At 43.6% G+C, this 12,485-nt stretch overlaps 1 protein-coding gene across 6 annotated transcripts in view; it reads left to right on the top strand.

Moving 5' to 3' along the window:
* The window catches only part of VAC14 (VAC14 component of PIKFYVE complex), a 525,003-nt gene that overhangs the window by 36,369 nt on the left and 476,149 nt on the right, over positions 1-12,485 (top strand). For all 6 annotated transcript variants that reach the window (XM_029609234.1, XM_029609230.1, XM_029609228.1 and 3 more), the window contains exons 7-8: positions 2,874-2,983; positions 8,267-8,373. In XM_029609234.1, coding sequence (XP_029465094.1) covers positions 2,874-2,983; positions 8,267-8,373 — 217 coding nt within the window. The remainder of the gene's footprint in view (positions 1-2,873; positions 2,984-8,266; positions 8,374-12,485) is intronic.

The raw sequence follows: 12,485 nt of genomic DNA, 5'->3' as shown, positions 1-12,485 counted from the left end.
GGACAGGAATGAAGCACTTTGACCCAAGCACAAAAAGGCCCCAGAAGGCCAAATTTGTTCAAGACTGAAAACAAAAAAGGCCACTGAAGTGCATCAGATGTCTTCTCCGTATCCAGTGCCATTACTAAACCAGCCATCTGGTCCTTCTTGGCCAAGGACATAATGTTAAATAAACTCCTCTTTACAAAGTCAGCCCACCCAGGTTTTATCAGATATTCCAGAACAGTCTCCAATCTAAGCTAGAGAACCTTGACAAAGATTCTTGATGTCTGAATTCAATAACAATATAGGACTATGGAACTAGGGTCCAATTTATCTCTGCCCTTCTTATTTGTCAGCAATGTGGTGGCATCCAGCAAGCTACTCTGTCTCAAGAAATCTCTGCAAATGGACAAAAGGGGTCAGCTCCCAGGAGAATCTTTTGTAAAAGTCCAGACAATAGCCATCCGACCCAGAGCACTATCCACTGGGGAGCCCCGCCATCGCTTTCAACATCTCTGCAACTGTAATTGCTGCAGCCAATCTAGCAGCCTGTCTGTCTGTCTGTCAAGCCAGTTAAATTCATCTCATTCAAGTAGGCATCGGGGTCAACCAAAGGTCTAGCCAGATCCAATCGGCAGGCTTTATGAAACCAAATACAAACCCCTCTGCTTTTAGTATTGAAGGAAGAAAATAATACTTGCCCCATCCAGTCACATTTTAGCTGACTATGTTCTGCATCTGACAGGTGTATTTCTGAAGAAGGGCCTTCATAGCTCCTCGGGTTTTCAGAAAATTCAAAATTTATTTTCTTTTTGATTGGGGTACCAATGCTTTGTACATTGAGAGAGAGAAAATTAATCATGGAGCTTGCCATTCCTGCTCATAGATATTAAGCAAGCTCTGAATGCAGTGTGTGTCTCATAACCTCAGTTATTATCATAATAGATCCACCCAAACCTGCCCTTGTCTATAAAAGCTCTCTTCATAACTAACCCCAACCCACAACTGCAACAATCAAAATCCCTGTGGCAACAAAACAAAACATCCATTCCCAAACTACCTTCTCACCACCAAAATTGCAAAATCTAGCACCCTCCCCCTAGTTTCTAAATGCAGCACACCTAGACAGCCAATATCCTGTAGCTCAGTCATCCTGGATAAAACTCCCCATCCCTATAGACTCAACTACCCCTCCTGCCCCAAAATGAACCAAAAGGCATAGTCACTGTTTGAATTGGCCTCATGGCACAGTTCAAAGAGCATCCAAGAGCCGTCCTGCTCCAAAGACAGCCGAAGGAGAGCGGTCAGCGAGCACACTCTGTTCTCATTGCCACAGCCGCATAAATTGCTCCTGCACTACTGCTGCACAGTGACATCATCCCTGTGTATGTCTCTGTTATCTTCCCGCCAATACAAGGGTGAGTGATTCAGGAGTCATAAAGGAGGATCGCCGTAAGCCGCTTTCTTCTCCATAATGTCCTGAGTGCCATAGCTGCCAAGGAAAAATGGAAGTCAACAGAAAAAAATCCCCCCTCCCCACATTCCAGCAAGCTGACCCACCTGAAACTAAACATCCCCTCCCACTCCCAGGAATCAATGAAACCCTGCACATACGTTCACTCCAATGCGAACCAGATGCTGTTCACTCCCATAATAAACACTGAAAAGGATATTCTGAAAGGAATCAAGAAGTTGGGTCACCAGTGTCCTGCAGCCTCTTTACCCTGGCAAATATGAAGATTTTGCCATTATGCTGAAAGCACAAGTGTGCAGAGTACAGCAGGGCACAGGGGTTATTGTTGGCTGAGCTTGTTTTTGACAGCAGCGAATCTCTGAATTGCTTCTGAAGCTCCATGCAGAAATCTTGGAAAAAAGATGTTCCACCAGTCCAGGTAAAGAACTTCTGTCATCTTCCTGCTGGCCTCGAGGAATTCGCTTTTGTCCCTGTAATGGTGCAGCTCAGGATCATGGCATTTTCTGCGGGGACAGGAGCTAGGGCTCTGTGTGCCCTGTACATTGTGGTCATGCCACTTTTACAGTCCAGTTGCAGAATGTCGGGGAATCATTTAGGTAAGAACCCCACCACATCTCCCTCTTCTGCCTTCTCCAGAAGTCTTCCTGTTTGAGAGTGCATCTTCTGCCTCTACAGTGCTCCCACTGACGTGCGCGCTGCAGCACTTCTAAATGCTGTCTGATTGCAGTCGGGGATATTTCCAACTCCTTCACCGTCTCGGTCGCGTTACCCATCTGCTCGTTGGCCTCCCAGACAGTAGAGACAAGCTGTGCAAATCTGTCCTCCACCGATTCAAGTTTTGTATCCAGGCTGGTTTGGATCTTTTCTGCCAACTGCTGCATAATAGCCTCGACCGCTTCACCATAGCCGTGGGCAGCGCAGTTTGTCTGGGCCTCATCCTCCGATACCATATTTTCCAGAGCCAGGACCTTCTCTGCCACTGATCTGTGGCTGGATCTCTTCAGGAGAAGCACTTGCTCACCCACAGCATTGGGATCAACTTTTTGATGCCTTTATTTGCCATCTCCAGCCAAAAATTAAAATGTGGGGGGAATGCAAAATAAAGTTAGCAATTGGTAGCAGGAGCAGTCTGAGCTACAGAGCCATCATGTGACCCAAGACCCATCCTTTATACCACTAAATGTCAGTGCATGACATCAAGGATTAAAAGCATTAACACATTATATCCCTTCTAATACTGAAACAAATACAATCTATTCTTTTCTATGGGTCGAAGTTGAGTACAATAATGGTGAAGTACAATTAGACCTGAGGACCACACTTCTGGGACCAGGCTCACATAAAGTAATAGAATTTCCATGTCATGTTGGATCTATTACCTGCTCACTATTTTTCAACCCCCTTCTACTTTTCATAGATCCTGGTTTTGGAATCTGTCCCAGATATCAACCTGCTCGATTACCTGCCAGAAATCCTAGATGGGCTGTTCCAGATCCTTGGAGACAACAGCAAAGAAATAAGGAAAATGTGAGTGTAACAATGGAGATGGCAGTATTAGGAAATAAAGGATGAAATAATTAGCATGGTGAAAATGTAAGGGATCCCAGAGAGAAGCAGCATTTTTGCAAAACAAAAGGGAATCGAGGAAGACAGTAGAACAAGGCATGGAGGAGAATATAACTAGAGTAGTGGCAATGTCTCTGTATAAATCATTGGGGAAAGCTCATTAGAGCATTGTTTAATTCTGGAGGGAACTAGATTAGAAGTAGACCGAAACAGTGTAGGGGCCTATACCATAAACACAATGAGGTAAAATTTAAGGCCTAAACATATAAACCCTGGAAGCAAAGGAGGACTTTGAGAGAAATGTTCTTATACCTCAAATGTGTTTTTATTTAAAATATTTTTAGGCTGCATTATCCAGTGGTCTAGGCGGTTTACAATAACATAAGTAGTACTCAAGAGTCAAGCATTTATTTGGTATAAAGGAAGCTGAACAGCAAGGGGTCTGATATGAGATTGGAAGGGGTTAAACACAGGCAGGTCCATATTCAGGAAGCCGGTGGGATAAACGTCCTAGTGAATGTAGTTGTCTAAAGTTATTCAGCTACATGTAGCCAGATTAACTTAAAAACCTTACTGGCTATATTTCAATACAACCAGTTAGGTTGTTAAGTTATCTGGTCTTGTGATGCCGAATACATCTCTTCTTTACTGGATATCTTCAAAGATACCGGTTAATAAAAAAATAAGACTTTTGCTCTCCAGCGGCCCAGTTAGAAACCCCCTCCCCAATATGTGTACATTGACCCCTGCCGGCCAAGGTACCCCAACTCCCTGAACCCTGACGAAAGACTCTACAGTTTTTGTGGAGGGGATGCAGATCACTCCCACCCTCTTTCCTGTAAGTTTTGTTTTTTTTTGTTGTTTTTTTTAAACACTTCCCTGTGCTCCCTGCCCGTGCACCACAAGAAGCCCTGCTGGGAATGAGGTGACCTCTCACCTGCTCGCGGCACCTCCGGCGCTGACTTGATATGGTACGCTTCCTGCGCTTGTCATATGAGAACAGCACCGGGAGCAGGGGAGAGGCTACCTCTCTCCCAGCAGGGTCTCTTGTGCTCCGGGGAGGCAGCAGAGAAGCATTTATTAAAAGAAAAAAAAAAACGGAAAGGAAGGAATAGGGGAGATCTGCCCCCCCCCCCCCACCCCAGAAATATTTGTCTTTTGGTTGCGGGGTGTTTGGAGTAGCCTAGCCCAATGGGGGCCGATGTACACACATTGGGGAGGGGTTTGTAATTGGGCTGCTAGCCTGCAAAGGTTTGTTACTGTGCTACTTAACTGGATATCTGTGAAGATATCCACTTAAGTTGTTCAAAATCAGCTAAGTTAGCTGGATAGCTTAACTCCTTCCCGAAACGCTCATGAAACACCTCTTTTTTTTTTTTTTTTTTTTTTTTTTTTTTTTTTTTTAATCTGGTGAAATTATAAGTGGCTGAATATGGCAGAGCGTAACATTTAGATACATAATTTTGTGAGTTATCCATTTAAATGGCTTTTAAATATTGATCTCAGGAATATTATAAGGAGGTATTCATTCACAGAAAGGATGGTGGATGCATGGCCCAGCCTTCCACCATGCATGTTAGAGGCAAAAATGGTACACAACAATATTGTACCCTGGAACATATTTTTATCCATCCACTTAGAAAAAAATTCTTGTTTATCGTAAAATGCTGCAATGAAATGCAAAGACCAATTGAAATATTAATCGTAAAAAAGTATGGGGTATGAATAGCAGTGGAGAAGTGAACGTATGGCTGGAGGTTAAGCAGGGTCTGCACTATTGCAATCAGTAGAGAAAATGGGACTGATGGGCTTTGCCACCAATTTAAAAAAAAAAATATATATTTCTGTATATCCTAATTAGAGCCAGATTCATGAAGGCTTTTTTCCCATTTTGGGGCCGATGCAATATAGAGTGCTCAGCCGAGCGCACTGTTAACCTGCAGTTGGTCCCGGGTTGTAGAGGTGCTAACTAATCCCTTTATGCAATAAGGGGATTAGCACCTCTACAACGAGCGTCCAATGTGGAGTGAAACTAATAGCACTCATCACATGCAAATGCTTGTGAAGGAGGCTATTAGCTATTCACTCCCAATGCAAAAAAAAATTGTGCATCTAGGACGCACATTTTAGCGATCAGAAATTAACGCCTGCCCGGAGCAGGCATTAATTGCTGAGCACTCTTAAAACTAGTAACATAGAAATGACGGCAGAAAAAGACCAATTGGCCCATCCAGTCTGCCCAGCAAGCTCCCACACATTTTCCCATACCTAGCTGTTTCACCAACCACCAAGTTCAGGGCCCTTGTTGGTAACTGTTTAATTCAAATTTCCTGCCACCCCCTGCCATTGATGCAGAGAGTAATGTTGGAGTTGCATCAAAGGTGAGCATAAGGCTTAATGGTTAAGGGTAGTAACCGTCGCATCAAGCAAGTTACTCCGATGCTTGTTTACCCAGACTGTGTAGTTCAGTCCTTGTTGGTTGTTGTCTGCATGCAAATCCTCTTTTCCACATTTCCCCCTGCCATCGAAGCAGAGAGCAACGCTGTTTATGCATTCAAAGTGATGTATCAGGCTTAATTGGTTTAGGGTGGTAACCGCCGCAATAAGCAAGCTACCCTCACACTTATTTATTACCCAGACTCTGTAGTTCAGTCCTTGTTGGTTGTTGTCTGAATGCAAATCCTCTCTTCCACATTTCCCCTTGCTGTTGAAGCAGAGAGCAATGTTGGAGTTGCATTAACCGTGTGAAGGCTTATTGAGTAAGGGTAGTAATCACCAGGTAGTAGCATCCATTCCAGCAAACCACCCCTATGGCTCTTCTCTTCATTCCCATCCTCTATTCTTTATGGATCCACAGTGTTTATCCCATGCCCCTTTGAAATCCTTCACAATTTGTCTTCACCACTTCCTCCGGAATGGCATTCCAGGCATCCACCACCCTTTCTGTGAAGAAATACTTCCTGACATTGGTTCTGAGTCTTCCTCCCTGGAGTTTCAAATCGTGACTCCTAGTTCTACTGATTTTTTTTCCAACGGAAAAGGTTTGTTGTTGACCATGGATTATTAAAACATTTCAAGTATCTGAAAGTCTGTATCATATCTCCCCTGCTCCTCCTCTCCTCCAGGGTATACATATTTAGATTCTTCAATCTCTCCTCATAAGTCATTTTATGAAGACCATCCACCTTTTTGGTTGCCCTTCTCTGGACCGCCTCCATCTTGACTCTATCCCTTTGGAGATACGGTCTCCAGAACTGAACACAGTACTCCAGGTGAGGTCTCACCAAGGCCCTGTACAAGGGGATCATCACTTCCCTTCTCTTACTAGATATTCCTCTCTCTTTGCAGCCCAGCATTCTTCTGGCTTTAGCTATCGCCTTGTCACATTGTTTCGCCAACTTCAGATCGTTAGACACTATCACCCCAAGGTCTCTCTCCTGCTCCGTGCACATCAGTCCTTCACCTCCCATTAAATACAATTCTTTCGGATTTCCCACCTCGTATGCAAGACTCTGCACTTCTTGGCATTGAATCTCAGCTGCCTTATCTTCGACCACTCTTCCAGCTTCCTTAAATCCCATATCATTCTCTCCACTCCTTCCGGCGTGTCCACTCTGCTGCAGATCTTAGTATCATCTGCAAAAAGACAAACCTCCTATCCCATCCGCAATGTCGCTCACAAAGATATTGAACAGGACCGGTCCCAACACCGATCCTTGCGGCACTCCGCTTAACACCGTAAGTTCCATTTACCATCACACATTGTCTTCTGTCTGTCAACCAGTTTGTGATCCAGGCCACCTCACTCCTAAGCTTCTCATTTTATTCACAAGCCTCCTGTGTGGGATCGTATCAAAAGCTTTGCTGAAATCCAAGTAGATGACATTGAGCGCTCTTCCTTGATCCAACTCCCTAGTCACCTAATCAAAAAAGTCAATCCGATTTGTCTGCAGGACCTTCTCCTGGTGAATCCATGCTGCCTCTGGTCCAGCAATTCTTCTGACTGTACAGAAAAAACTGCTTTTCTGTACTGCCTCCTACTTAATATCATTGGGATATTAAGTAGGAGGAACAACTCTTTAAAAAATAAATAAATAAATAAAAAGTTTTAAAAAATCACAGCAGTCGGGTGCAGGAAGCGGATGCTCAGTTTACAAGCGTCTGGTTCCTGAACCCCCCGGCACATCCATGGGTTAGGAAAACAGACGCTGGTAAATTCAGCGTCCATTTTCCGTCATTGTAAGGAGTGAATAAATCAATATTAAAGTGTCGGGCACGTAATATTAATTTATTCACTCCTTCACTTATTGTCCATTGGTCCTTTTCACTGACATTTTTTCAGTGAAAGGACCAACCCCCTTTCAGGACAGCCTTCTGAAAGGTGATTGGTCCTTTCCTTGAATTTATCAGCATCCATTTTCCTAACCTGTGGTTGTGCACTGGTTAAGAAAACGGACGCCGATAAATTCAGCATCCGTTTTCTTAACCGGCAGACATCTGCCAACAGTGGACCTCTCTTGGGCTCACGCTGTCAAAGATTTGCTAGGGGCGTGCAATCGCCCCTAGCGCCGCCTCGACAGCGCAAGCCGTAATTTAAAGATTGCATCGCGCCCCCAGGAGAGGTGCCTGGGGGCGAGTTAAGAAAACGGGTGCTGAACACTCCGCGCCCGCTTTCAGTGCAACGTTTTTTCATCGGCCCTTTTGTTTCTATGGGAAAACCCCTTAGTGAATCAGGTACTTAAGTCCGTAGCATTTATGCGTGTATTTTCTCTTTGACATGAGACCAAAAAGGTTGACAGACAGGAGCATGGAAAATTTCTCTATCCTTCAGTCTTACTTGTCTCTTCTGCAAAGTTGGTTGTAGCTGAGAAAGCTCAACATACTATCAAATGATTGGAGAGAAAGAAGTGAAAGGATGGGTATATGCTATATTTAGGTGTCTTCATTTTCAGTTTTTATTTAATTTTTCTCATGAATTTTTCAGTGTATATTACAACAAGAACAAAATGTATATTTACCTGGAAAAATAGTCCTTTTTTTCCATCCATTTTTGTTCTTGTTGTAAAAACACAGATAAATTCCCAGGAAGAATAAAATTGAAAACGAAGGTAACCTAGCTATATTTTACACAGCAGCAGAGCTTAATGGAAAAAGAAAAATCTTTGTCTATAGTTCTGTGATTCTTGAATCCTGCAGGTAGTAAGTCCATGCCACTTGGTGAAAAATAATCAATGTCTTCCATAGGTGTGAGGTGGCCCTTGGGGAGTTTCTGAAGGAGATCAAGAAAAACCCTTCCAGTGTGAAGTTTGCGGATATGGCAAATATTCTGGTTATCCACTGCCAAGGATCTGGTGAGTACAGCAGCAGCTAAAATAGAACTACCAGACAGTGGAGTTTTATTAACAGAGCTGCATCTGCATCTGTTTGAGAAACTGGCTAGTGGTTTGAGCTATGCCAGCATCTACTGAGCTCAGCCAAACAAGTAAGAAATCTTTCGCTCTACCTGTGCAGGTGTGTGTGACTAGGATCAAAGTAAATACTTGAGTGATTCAATAGCTTTGTGTAATAGTAGCCTGAATTTCTCCACATAGGACAGTAGAGACATCTTAAACTATATTATTTTTTAAATGTGTGATATAATAACTATGAGACTGCTGTGGAGTGTGATTATTAATTACAGAGACTGCCTTTCTAAGCTCCATGGGCAGTTGCGATCTCCCTCCCAAGCCAGCAGGTTATTAGATTTGGTTAAACTTTGTGAAACAGAGATATATCTATTATAGTGAAGACAGTTCATATTTTCTATTTCATTTTCTTGTTTTTTGGACTTTTTTTTTTTTTTTTGCTTGTACTTCCTCACCTTTTTTTGGTTGTAACTATGGAACTAGAACAAGGGTAGGCAACTCTAGTACTCAAGAGCCACAAACTGGCCAGGGTTTCAGGATCTCCACAATGAATGTGCATGAGAGAGATTTGCATGCACTGCCTCCATCGTATGTAAATCTGTCTCATGCATATTCATTGTGGAGATCCTGAAAACCAGACTTGTCTGTGGTTCTTGAGGACCACAGTTGGCCACCTCTGAACTAGAAGTATTTCTTCATGGAAAAGGTGGTAGATGGCAGAGCCTCTCAGTGAAAGTGGTGGAGACAAAAACAGTATTGAAATTCAAGAAAGCATGGGATAAGCCCAGATGATCCTTAGTTGTGAGGGAAGTGAAGGTAATAGTAGAGAATCAATTAAATTGTGTCTTATTATGGCAGTAAAGGAAAATGGGCATACTTGATGCCTTGCAGTTTTTGTTAGTTGTCGTATTCTGTGTTCCTGTAAATTGCAAATGAAGAAACCTTTGGTTGCTGTAAATGAATGTTCTGTTTGAGCTGGAAGCTCAAAAGAGCAGGAAAAAGGCATTGGATGATAAAGTTTAATGAGCCACTGATGCTTGTTAATGCAAGATCATGCATTTATGCTGCAAAAACCCAAGGGAGTGGTACAGTATGCATTCTAAGCACAAATCAAGAGCAAGATCTGGGGGTGATCACATCTGAAAGTAGCCAAACAGGGTGGATAAGGTGACAACAAAAACCAGAAAGATGCTTGGGTGAATGTGGAGAGGACTAAACCTCAGCCTTGGCTCACCCCAGGAATTCATTCCCTACATTCCTGCGCCCACTCTGCAGAATGTCTTTGGCTAAAGTCCCGTGCCCGTGTAGAATTCATACACTTCAGATTCATGCTGACCACTTTCCAGTATGCTATTGCACTTGCCAAACAAGATTGCTATGTCCATCTGACAAACTCTCTTACATCCGATCTTCTCCATCTCTTTGCCACTCTCAATTTCCTTCTCAAACTTCCCTCGCCTCCCTCCTCCCCTTCTCTCTCTCTCTCTCTGCCCAGACTATGGCTGACTACTTCCTTGACAAGATTCACAAAATTAGTTTTGAGATCTCAACTATTTCACCTTTACCTGCCTCTCCCCCACTTCTTTCCTCTACTCTTCCCCTAGCATCTGCCACTCTCTCCTCCTTTCCTGAAGTCACAGTGGAGGAAACTTCATCTTCTCTCTTCCGCCAAACTCACTACTTGTACCTCTGGCCCTGTCTCCAAGCGATTTCTCAGCTCCATCTCCACTGCAGTCAACCCTTCTATCTGTCACATCCTCAATCTATCACTCTCCACTGCTACTGTTCCTGCTGCCTTAAAACATGCTGTAATCGTACCACTCCTTAAAAAAACCCTCACTGGATCCTACCTGTCCTATTAGCCCTATTAGCCCTGTCCTATTAGCCCTATTAGCCTTGGTTCACTACAGAGCTGAAGTCACGCAAACACGAACTTAGAAGCAAAGAAAACCAATGGCGAAAAAACCCAACTAAGGCATCCCTCCTTAACTACAAATCATGTCTCAACACATACAGAAACGAAATCAACAAAACAAAGAAAGATTTCTTCTCCAAAAAAATACACCACTTCTCATTTGATTCTAGAGCACTCTTCGCCTATGTCTCAGCCCTCACAACACCTCCTGGTCCGTGCATCCCTGATGACCAAGCTCACAAAAAAGCCAATGATCTAGCCAACTACTTTGATAATAAAATTACCACACTCATTGCCCCTCTCAAAGGGACACCCCCGCATACAAACAGCACCAGTCTCCACAGCTCGCAAGCATCTATAGCCCCAGCTCTTCAACCCAACACTTACACTGCAGAGCTTACTTCGCTCGAACCGACATCCGCCTTGGAAATAGCAAACATTCTCAAAAAGATAAAACTGTCCTCTCACCCCCTAGACCATATCCCATCAAACCTGCTGAGTTCCATCCCTGACACCGTGGCCAAGCCACTTGCAGATATCATTAACCGCGCTCTTGCCCAAGGACAAGTTCCCGATCAACTCAAATCTGCAAGGCTCAAACCCCTCCTCAAAAAACCTAACCTTCCCACGACAGATCCTGCCAACTACAGACCGATAGCAAACCTTCCTATGTTAGCCAAAATTATGGAGAAAGTGGTTAACCGACAACTTTCTGAATTCCTAGATGACAACAATATCCTCACCAATAACCAATTTGGATTCCGGAAGAAAAAGAACACCGAATTACTATTAGCTACTCTAGCTGACACCATTATCTTCAATCTTGAAAAAGGCCATCCTTGCCTTCTCGCACTCCTAGATCTGTCAGCAGCATTCGACACCGTGAATCACACCAGCTTACTACAACGACTCACAGAGATCGGCATCACAGGAGCAGCGTTCAATTGGTTTAAATCCTTCCTGGAGAACAGAACATACAGAGTAAAAATAAATAACAAGGAATCTCATCCCATACAAGCCAAAATGGGGGTACCACAGGGATCCTCACTCTCCCCCACCCTTTTCAACATATATCTTCTCCCACTCTGTCACCTGCTCACCAACCTCAAGCTTAACCATTTCATATATGCGGATGACATTCAAATCATCATCCCCATAACGGACACCTTACACAAGACCATGTCCTACTGGAATAAATGCCTCTCCACCATAAAAGAGCTTCTGACCAGCCTCAACCTGGTTCTGAATACTAACAAAACGGAAATCCTGATAATAGCACCGGAAAAATCTACCCTGCTGACCACAAGCAACTCTCCAGTCACCTTAGGATACACCACCTCACCGCAAGTCAGAGATCTGGGTGTAATACTAGACGACAGATTCAGCCTCAATAATTTCATCAACAACACCACCAAAGAATGCTTCTTTAAATTACAAGTTTTAAAGAAACTAAAGCCACTTCTACGCTACAGAGATTTCCGCACAGTACTCCAAGCCATCATTCTCCCGAAACTGGACTATTGCAACTCTCTTTTGCTGGGACTCCCCGCCTGCTCCACCAAACCCCTCCAGATGGTACTAAACTCCACAGCAAGAATACTCACCAACGCCAAAAAAAAAGACCACATCACCCCGATCCTCCAGCACCTCCACTGGCTCCCCATTAAATACAGAATACAGTTCAAAAGCAGCATGATGATGCATAAGGCACTTCACAGCTTATCCCCACTCAACTTAACCTTCAAACTGCAACTACATACTTCAGATAAGCCGACTAGAAGAGCATATCAAAATAGAATGATTACCCAGCCCGCAAAATCCTCCCTAAGAAAACGCACTCTATCAACTGCGGGCCCGTCCCTCTGGAATTCCCTACCACCAGACCTCCGCCTTGAGCCGTGCCACACTACTTTTAAGGCGAAACTAAAGACTTGGCTCTTCCTGCAAGCATTCCCAGAGAGCTAAGAACTAGAAGATATAACAACCCCTGCCCTTTGGTTCTAATGTACTGCCTTATTTATCCAAGATTATAAATTGCCTTATTTATATGTTTAAAGTTGAGACTAATTAGTTCCTGTCTTCTTATTACTTAGATCGAGTATTCTGATTTGTTCCATGTAAATGGCCATGTTAACTGTTCCTT

This window comes from Rhinatrema bivittatum, chromosome 7, assembly GCF_901001135.1.
Source record: "Rhinatrema bivittatum chromosome 7, aRhiBiv1.1, whole genome shotgun sequence".
In the NCBI taxonomy this organism is placed as follows: Eukaryota; Metazoa; Chordata; class Amphibia; order Gymnophiona; family Rhinatrematidae; genus Rhinatrema; species Rhinatrema bivittatum.
Note: the sequence above shows the minus strand (reverse complement) of the source record. Positions and strands in the feature narration are given on the sequence as shown.